Below are 9373 nucleotides of genomic sequence, written 5' to 3'. Positions count from 1 at the left end.
GGGGTGGGCGAGGGATGAGGTGTAGGCACAAGGGGCAGGTGGGAGGGGGGTGAGCAAGGGGCTCAGGGCGGGACAAGGGGCAGGTGGGAGGCAGGTGGGCTAGGGGCTCGGCGGGCAGCGGGGGGGGGGGCGCAGGTGGGGGTGGGCGAGGGATGAGGTGTAGGCACAAGGGGCAGGTGGGAGGGGGGTGGGCGGGGGGCTCAGGGCGGGACAAGGGGCAGGGGGGAGGCGGTGGGCGAGGGGCGGCGGCAGCTCGGGCAGCGGGAGCGCCAGGTGCAGCGCAGCCTCCGCCACCGAGTCCCGTTGCTAGGCAACCGGTCTCCCCGGCGACGCGGGACGCGGAGCAGGCGCTGTGGGGGCGGGGGCGCCCGGGGCGCCGCAGACCTGAGCCCGATGGCCCAGAAACCTCTCAGCACGGCTGCGGCCGAGCGCATGAACCTCGTGGCGCAGGACGAGATCTGGTAACGCCCAGCATCCGCGCCCCGGTGGGCCGGCGGGTCCCGCCTCAGGTGCACACACCTGGCGGCCTCAGCGTCCCCTCCAAGTCCCGGGGGCGGGCGGCGCTGCGCGCTGGAGGGGGCCAGGGCACCGCTGGGGACCTGAGCGCCACCGGAGCGCCTTCTCCCTCTCCCAGGCGCACCGCTAGAGATGAAAGATACTGCATCTGGGTTTGCAACCATCTGCAAAGCTTTGCTTGTTGAGAGCCGACTAACATGCTATTTTTAAGATTTGCCGGATTTTTTATTAAAAAAAAAGAAAACAAAAATCTTAATATTTATTCAGTTTGAATGAGAGATGAATATGCTTCCTACATTTCTCTTGATTCTCCTTTTTTAAATAATAAGAAATCTTTAAAAAATCCATTTTCTAAAAGAATTATGTTGAGCAGACATTTGTAATGGATGTTTTTATGTGGCATTCTGTTAAGTTGCTAAGTATACTATTTCTTTGAAGTTTCAACCAATATAAGAGCTTATTCATGTAGATGCAAGGAAGTAAAGTTTAGTAACAATAAAGCATAACCACTTACCTCTTAAACTTGAGTTATCTTATTTGCCATCTCTCTGATTTTTACCATTTCCTTGGAAAAGCTGTGTTAATCTCTTCATATTTTCTTTAAACTGGTTTTGTTTCACTCAAATTTATTTTTATAGGAAACTTTATATCACTCTTGTCCAGTATCATTTGGCATAAAATACACGACTAGTAATTTCTTTAATCTTTATCTTTATCCAAATACCTCCTACTTGGATCCTATAAGGTCACCATAATAGGCATGTTCCATCCGTTTAAAATGCCCCTTCCAGGGGCGCATAGGGGCTCAACGGTTGAGCGTCTGCCTTTGGCTCAGGTCATGATCCCGGGGTCCTTGGATCGAGTCCCACAGGAAGCCTGCTTCTCCCTCTGCCTGTGGTTCTGTGTCTATTTATTCTCATGAATGAATGAATGAATAAACAAACAAAATAAAGTGCCCCTTTCTCCCTTCTCCACCAGACAAACTCATACTCACCCTCCAAGACCCAAATCAGATGGCCCCTCCTATGTGAAGATAGCTGGCTCAACCTTTAGACTGTTCTTCTGTCCAAGGTCCAAAGTGGCTTCTGAGCCCCAAAAATGTGACTGGTCCACATTGGAATTAACTGTAAATGTAAAACACACACCAGATTTTGAAGATTTCACACATGAAAAAAAAGTAATATTAAAATTAACTTCATCTGCTTACTTTCTTTTTTTTAAGATTTTATTTATTTATTCATGATAGACACACAGAGAGAGAGAGAGAAAGAGAGAGAGGCAGAGGGAGAAGCAGGCTCCATGCAGGGAGCCTGACGTGTGACTTGATCCCGGGACTCCAGGATCACACCCTGGGCCAAAGGCAGGTGCTAAACCACTGAGCCACCCAGGGATTCCCCTCATCTGCTTACTTTCACTTTAAAAACTTTTTTATTTGTGTGGCTGCTAGAAAATTGTTAATTATGTACGTGGCTCATATTTGAGGCTCATTTTACATCTCCATTAGACTATACTCTGCTTAAGATGCTCAGTGTCCGGGGCAGGGGGTGGGAGAAAAAGCTTGTTCTGGGGCCTCCAAAACTGTTGAGACACTGGGGGATGGGAGGGGGGCAGGCATTGATTCCAAAATAGGAAAAGAAACTTGAAAATCAAAATTTTGACACAACAGCTCTCAACTAGTAGGCCATTATATATAAATTGTATTTATATTCTATATAATATATATTATAATTATAGCAAATTATATTTATATATATATTATATATATGGTAAAAGCAGGGCCAAGATTAGGACGGGGCAAGTGGGGCACCTGGTGGGCAGTATTTCAGAAGGGCTCACTCTCAAGGTCATGCAAATGCTGGCTTTGTACTTATAGGAACCCGGGAGTGAGAGCAGCCCCTTACATTTTGCACCCCACATGTCTCACTCAGCGCACCAAAATGAGGAGTCTAGTCCCTAGATGCCCTAGATGACCCCTCAGGCAGAGCCAGCCTCAGGGCCCATCTTTTCCCCAAGGCACCACTCAACCAGAACCTTTGGTTCTTTAGACGGTGTCTCTCTTCCAGTCCCCAGCAACAGGGACTCATGCTCCCTCTGACACCTGGCTTCCTCTCTGGTACAGTCATCATCCAGTCCACGTACATTACAAGATGTAACCTTTTCCCCAGTGGACCCTTTTAGGGTTTGCTACTTTAACCCTTCTTGAACTTTCCTTTTCAGGAAATACCGCCTGAAGGCTGAAGGTGAAGCACGGCAAAACTGGGCTCAGAACTGGGGATTTTTAACAACCCCTGTCGAGGAGGTGAGTAGAGATCTGATGAGCCCAGAGGTTATAGAAGTGATCATTTCAAGGAATAGATGGTTAGGAAGTGTATACTTTGTAAGAATAAAGTTAAAGAGAGCGTTGTGTATGAAGACTCTAACTCTGAAACCTATAGGTCCCTTCCTTTCGTGAATTTATTGAGCATCTACTACATTCCAGACATCCTCCAGATGCCTCCTCTGAACTAGCTCATTTAATCCCCATGACTCTTGGGCAGAGGAGGGCACTGTCTTATGCCCATTTTATAAATTAGGAACTTGAGCTCAGAGACTTGCAAAGTCATACAGCTAACAGAGGAGAAGCTGGTGTGTCTGATTCCAGGGCCATGTGGCCTCAGACAGCCCATCTGTAAAAAGGGTGAGAGTCCTCTGCGGCCTCGCTGGGCAATGTTGAAGTCCAGATGGGATGGGAAGTAGAAGCCGGGTGAATATATGAGGGATTACTGGGAAAATATTCTTGGTCTTTTCCTAAGCCAGCTAGGTAACAAGGACAGACCAGGGGTAATGAATAGGGAGCAGTACAGATGCCAGCAGAGACCCCCGGCCCCAGGCGGGGGGAGCTCCATCACCCCAGCTGAGGGCTGCTACACAGAGAAGACAACTGCATATTCCCATTGTTTAAGGGAGCCCAGAATTCCACATGTTTAAATGAAACGCAAGTCCAGAATAGTGGCTCAGATTTATAAAACACCATACAGATACCAAATGCCTGCGTGGGATTCGGTAGGACAGCGGCCACCAGGCTCCAATCTTCCAAACTGCCCCCCAGGACACGACGCCTGGAAGCCACATTTCTTTGGAGGGATGCAGACCCACAGAAGAGTCGCATAATTCAAAACGTTCATGATTCAAGGCAGCGTAACCCCATTTGTAATTCACCCCATCCCACTAGCTTTGAAATTATGCCATTCTTAATGAGGATTTTTTAATACTTACAGTTATACAACTTGAAATGTTATGCATAAAATGAGTCCTTATTAATATACAATGCATAAAAAAGAGTCTATATTAATATTCCTTATATGTAATTAAATTGAGATTTCAAAGAGTTTGAAATTGCTTTAAAAATTAAAAGAAGGGGGGAGGATGGGGGCTCTCCTCTAATATTTTAAAGATCGGTCCTGGAAGCTTGTTGGCAATCTTTTATTTGAGTCAGTAACCTGTGAAGTTTTCTCGAATTATGACTCGGGAGGATAAATTAGCAGGTTGCTAAAGGTGGTAGGGACGCGGCGGTTAATCACTTATCTGGAGGCTGAGCGGCCGCTTCTGAACCGTGTGATTGAACCAAGCCACCGACGATTCTGAGCGTGGCTTTGGTCATCTGCAAAACGTGGGTTCTGGGGGGAGCTCCCGCTACCCTCCGCTGAGGCTTCCCGTCTCTGGGGGTTGTGTTTGCAGTTGCTCAAGGGTGAAGAGGAACCCCCCACCCTAAAGCCCAAAATCGAGCTTCCCCAGCGGTTCCGCATCCGGCCAGTGACCCCAGTGGAGAAGTACATCAAGGTTCGCAAAGTCCCTTTGAACACTTGTTTTCCTAAGTTAAGAAATAAGTGTGTTCGCTCGGGGCGCACAAAGCCAACCGCCAAAGGTAAGACCACAGAAGCCCCCGGCTCATGGGGACGCCAGGTTCCACTCCACGTCCTTTGCAGCCCACAGGTGGGGGGCACATCAGGTCACTCGTCCCCACGCCAGCAGGAGCCACCGTGACCGGCTCTGCAGAAGGGGAGGGCAGCCAAGGGCATGAGGGACCAGTGTCAGCAGACACTGGCAGGGACCGGGCAGTAAGACAGGGCGGGCAGAGGCCTGAGCTCTGGAGTCAGACCCCGGAGGCCCAAGTCCTGCTCGGCTGCACACCTCCTGTGTGTTCTCATGAGGGGCTCGATTGCCCTGTGGTTCCTTCCCCCCCGATCAGGGGGCTCACGGAAGCACCTACTGCAGGCAGTGGCAAGGATTTGGAATGTCACCTGGTACTTTCAGAGAGTACTAGTGACCGTTAGCTGTGGTGGGGCCAGGCGCTCAGCGGGGGACACAGTGGCGAACAGGAAGACAAGCCCACGAGGCTGCCTTGGGGGCAGGGAGGTGGGGAGGCCACCGTGAAACAAGAAATTCAACAAAAAAGTTTTTTTAAGATTTTACTTATTAGAGAGAGAGCGAGCACTTGAGTGGGGGAGAGAGGCAGAGAGGGAGAGGGAGAAGCAGGCTCCTCACTGAGCGGGGAGCCCGACACAGGGTTCGATCCCAGGACTCCGGGATCATGACCTGAGCCCAAGGCAGACACTTAACCCACTGAGTCACCCAAGCGCCCCTCCACAAAACTGCTATTTGCAGTGCTGGATGCCATGGAGGCAAGAGACAGGTGGGGCTTTGGAGGGTAACAGGAGATGGCGCAGCGCCCACTGGGCTGGGGACTGAGGGTGATAAGGAGCCAGCCCGGGAAAGGTTTTCCCACCAAAGGGAAGAGCATGCACAAAGGCCCTGAGGCAGAGCAAAGCTCGGTATGTTGCAGGAGCAGCAAGAGATGCCGTGAGACTGGAGGTGGGTGAGGCGGGGGCAGGACGGGGAGGAAAGTGATGTGGACGGAGAAGCGGGCAGGGCCGGATCCCACTGGACCTCGGAGGCCAGAGCAAGGCGCGAGGCCCATTCTGCAATGGGAAGCAGGGCTGCGGCACGGTGCCGGTTGCCGTTTTCAAAGACCACTGCGCTTGCTGAGTGAATAATGGGGCGATCCCGGAGGGGAGAAGACTTAGGAGGTCTTCCCACTGAGACCGGTCAGCCGTGGACGCGGGTCAGACGCCTCTAGAAAGTGCTGAGCTGGGTACATGCTGGGCCTCCCTCCGCGGGTCCGTCATTTTGGTCCTGGATTCTGCTCTCTGCCAGGCCTGGGAGAAAGCAGTTCTGTGTCCTGTCCCCTGAAGGGATGCAAACGCCCACGGAAGGTGGCCAGGGGTGGGAGGAGTAGGCTCTGTGGCATCTCTTCTCCTGAGGCGCTTGGGTCTGACACAGCAGCTGGCACAAGGTGAGTGTGCGGTGCGTCACGTCTGGTGGCTGGATGGGTGCACAGTCCCTGAGGTACGCTGAGAGCGACCCCTGGTTATACTGCAACACAGATTCACTGCTATTTTAGAAATACAGCAAAAATAAGACATTAAAATATCCATACAAATCCTGACCCGTGGTTAACATCTTGGGCCGCTCCTTCCAGATGTTTTGCTATGTCTTTCTATTCCAGCCCCCCCCCCCAAAAAAAAAAACAAAAAAACACTAGCTCTTACCATGTCTTGGCTGCTCACCATACTAAGGGCTTTACCTGGTCATCTTATTTTCACAACAACCCTCGAAGGTAGATATAATCACCGCCAAACCCATTTTGTCCTTGAGAAACTGAAGCAGAGGGCCTGGGGGTCACGGACCTTCATCCGGGTGAGAAAGGCGCTTTGCCCACTTCTTTCTGAACCTCCCTCCTCGCTGAAGAAATGGTCCCCTTCTTCCTCCTTCCCGTCCCTTCTTCGGAAGGCTAGAGTCTTTTAAAAATCCATTTATTGTTAACGGATGTCCTATACCCCAAAAGGAGTGCTCGGACCCTCGGGAGCCGTTGTGGCCAGACACTGGACATGCACATGCAAGCGTGTGTGTGTGGATCTTTAGCCTTTCTTTTTTCTTGTCGCACTAATTATACCATATTCTCTGTGTCTCCTGCACCCTTTATCTCCGAGCAGCGAATGTTCAAAGTGTCCCACCTCAGAACATAGGCACCTGCCTCGCCCTGTTACACTGCTGTGCGGTATCCACTGAGCAAGTCCCCTGCAGGTGACACGTAGGCTGAGTCCAGTGATCTGCTCTTCCCCCGGGGCTGCAGCGAAGCCCCACACCAACAACCCTGCTGTGCATGTGCGCAGATATTACGATGTCTTAGGACAGGTGCCTACGAATACCTGTCAGGTCAAAGGATGTTTGCATTTTCATTTTTCGTACATAATTGCGCTAGTGCCCTTCACGGACAGTGAGCCAACCTGTCCTGCAACCGCACTCTGGTTAACAGCAGTGTTTTCATCTCCCTGCCAACCTGGTGGGTGAAAGGTGGCCTCCCAGGGTGGATTTCGATTGCATCTCCCTTACGAGTTGGAGGGAGATGTGAAAGCTAGTCTGGGTGTCCCAAGGGCCCGTCTGGACAGCCGAGGAAGCGCTGGCCCCTCTGGCACCTGCTGACCACCTTCCCTGAATGTGGCCTCTCAGGAGATTAATTTTAGCCCTTCATCAAGAACATCTGTTTGGGGGCTGTGGGTGCCAGCGGCAACCAGCCCGCCAGGACCACCCCCTGCACCAACGCCTCACGTACCAATCCCTTGTGCTGAGCGCGGAACGCACTGCCCCAAGCATCTGAAACTGCTGTCTCAGGTCTCCTGTGATGTCTTCATTCAAATAAAATATTCCTCATGTTGTCTTCATTCAAATCACCCCATAAAAGCAGAACGGAACATCATTTCCAAAGGAAGTGGGGCGGGATGCGGCCGGAACGTCTGCCCTCGTTTCCCACATATTTCAAGTCTGCCCAAGGAATTGACAGATGAAACTGTGTTTTTTCATCTCAGACAGAGATGAAAACCCTTTTGTTTTTAATTAAATTCCATTGCTTTCATTCCCGTGGTCTCTACAGTTTGGGGCGTGCGTGGGTGTGTATACACACGTATCATAAAGCCTTCTGATCAGAACCAGCAGATTTATAACCGCCAGGATACCATCTGACAATATTGTTATATATTTTGTAAAGGCCCGTGTGAACTGTTGCATTTGATATTTCTACACCTGACTTTTTCCTGCTTTTTGCTCATTTGTCAAGTGAAAAATATTTTAGTGGAGGTCATGAATTAATGTAGTAAGTGTGACCACATAAAGAAATGTATTTGGGGGGCACCTGGGTGCCTCAGGGGTTGAGCATCTACCTTCGGCTCAGGTCATGATCCCGGGGTCCTGGGATCGAGTCCTGCATTGGGCTCCCCATGGGGAGCCTGCTTCTTTCTCTGCCTGTGTCTCTGCCTTTCTCTCTCTGTGCCTCTCATGAATAAATAAATAAAATTTTGAAAGAGAAAGAAAGAAGAAAGAAAGAAAGAAAGAAAGAAAGAAAGAAAGAAAGAAAGAAAGAAAGAAAAAGAAGAAAGAAAAAAGAAAGAAAGAAAGAAAGAAAGAAAGAAAGAAAGAAAGAAAGGTATTCGGTGTTCACGACTTTCACGGGGAGAAGTCTCAGCATCCCGCTGATTGGAGGGTGCTCACCTTGGGTGCGCTCTGCTTAAGGATATTGTTCTTCTGTCTTTTCCCCATCAGGCCTCACATGCCGATCCTGATGCATCCGTGGACATGCCTCACGTCACTGTAGGCTCCAGGTGGCTAACCCTCATGCCTTTCCGCTCCAGGTCCTTCCATCCCCTCCAGTCCCGAAGACGACCCAGGGCTTCATCGGCTGGAGATCCGGGGTGCCGAACCTGAACAAGGGTCTGGAGCACGATTGTGAGATCAGGAGCTGCAAGGGGGCATATGCCAAAGAGCTAGGCTGGCCGAAGCAAGGCATCCACTGAGTCCAAGCAGGCTGCAGCCTCTGGGCAAGAGCGGGCCAACCACCAGGCACCTGGTGTCCATGCCCAGGGACGGGAGTGCTCCCCAGCAGATGCCGTTCCCCTCTACATTTGCTCAGTGGATGCAGCAAAACACATGAAATAACACTTTAACTTTTTCAATTCATCGACCCTCCCTTCCAGAACATTCTCATCACGCACTCTTCCTTGGCTAATGTACTGAATAAAATAGATGCATGATAAATTTTTTTGATATCTTGGGAATTTCTAAGTATGACTTAAAAAAAAAGACATGATTTAATTTTAAGATAAAATGTTGTCTAGGTCCTATAATGTTGCTTTCAACCCTATACCTCTCATTGCCTGTTTATAATGAGATTGCTGACCAGGGAGGGGTCTCTGCACCCAGATATTCTGGTCCTGCTTCTCAAGAGGGACAGAGTACTTTGAGGATCCCTTGACTCACCTTTCCCAGAATATCTGCAATAAGTCAACCACTCCAGACCCCAAGGAGTAAGAAAGCAGAGAGTTTGCAAGCCGCCTGTGGAAGCTGGTTTGCGTACGTTCCTGAGTAGCAGAGCTTGATGCCTTCTTCAGACTTGGAGTGGGCAGGGCGGGAGGGCCGTGCTCAGTGACCTGCCCTCCAGAGACACACACCTTCCCCCCTTCAGTTGGTCCACATCACTGCTCACGGGGTGGGTCCCTCCCGGTGTTTGCTTGACTGGGGCCCGGGGGGACTTCTATATGGTGCAATCCACTTACAAGGCCCATGCACCCCAACTTTTCCTGTCCACCTTCCTATCCAGGTGTGGATGGATGTGTTTTACTGATCCAAGAATCTCATCTAGAACCTTCCCCCCACCCTGAGCACTGACCTCTCTGTCCGGCTTCTAAGTTAACTCCATGACCTTGAGGGCACCAGATACCAGAGGCACAGAAATCCTACTGAATCTGGGCTACCCCCTGCAAGGGGG

At 50.5% G+C, this 9373-nt stretch overlaps 1 protein-coding gene across 1 annotated transcript; it reads left to right on the top strand.

The window, feature by feature from the left end:
* Positions 1-393: 393 nt before the first annotated feature.
* CUNH20orf85 (chromosome unknown C20orf85 homolog) lies at positions 394-8402 on the top strand. Its single transcript, XM_055343711.1, has 4 exons — positions 394-461; positions 2734-2815; positions 4234-4335; positions 8241-8402. The coding sequence occupies exons 1-4, from the start codon at positions 394-396 to the stop codon at positions 8400-8402; spliced, it is 414 nt and encodes a 137-aa protein (XP_055199686.1).
* Positions 8403-9373: the final 971 nt, after the last annotated feature.

The sequence above is a fragment of the Nyctereutes procyonoides genome, unplaced genomic scaffold, assembly GCF_905146905.1.
Source record: "Nyctereutes procyonoides isolate TBG_1078 unplaced genomic scaffold, NYPRO_anot_genome, whole genome shotgun sequence".
In the NCBI taxonomy this organism is placed as follows: domain Eukaryota; kingdom Metazoa; phylum Chordata; class Mammalia; order Carnivora; family Canidae; genus Nyctereutes; species Nyctereutes procyonoides.
This window is presented reverse-complemented; position numbering and strand designations above follow the sequence as displayed.

Bases quoted from the DNA above. Each gene is read 5' to 3' on its own strand.
- CUNH20orf85 (XM_055343711.1), top strand. From the start codon at position 394: ATGGCCCAGAAACCTCTCAGCACGGCTGCGGCCGAGCGCATGAACCTC. The intron at 462-2,733 runs GTAACGCCCAGC...TTTCCTTTTCAG, and splicing joins GTGGCGCAGGACGAGATCTG to GAAATACCGCCTGAAGGCTG. The intron at 2,816-4,233 runs GTGAGTAGAGAT...TTGTGTTTGCAG, and splicing joins TAACAACCCCTGTCGAGGAG to TTGCTCAAGGGTGAAGAGGA.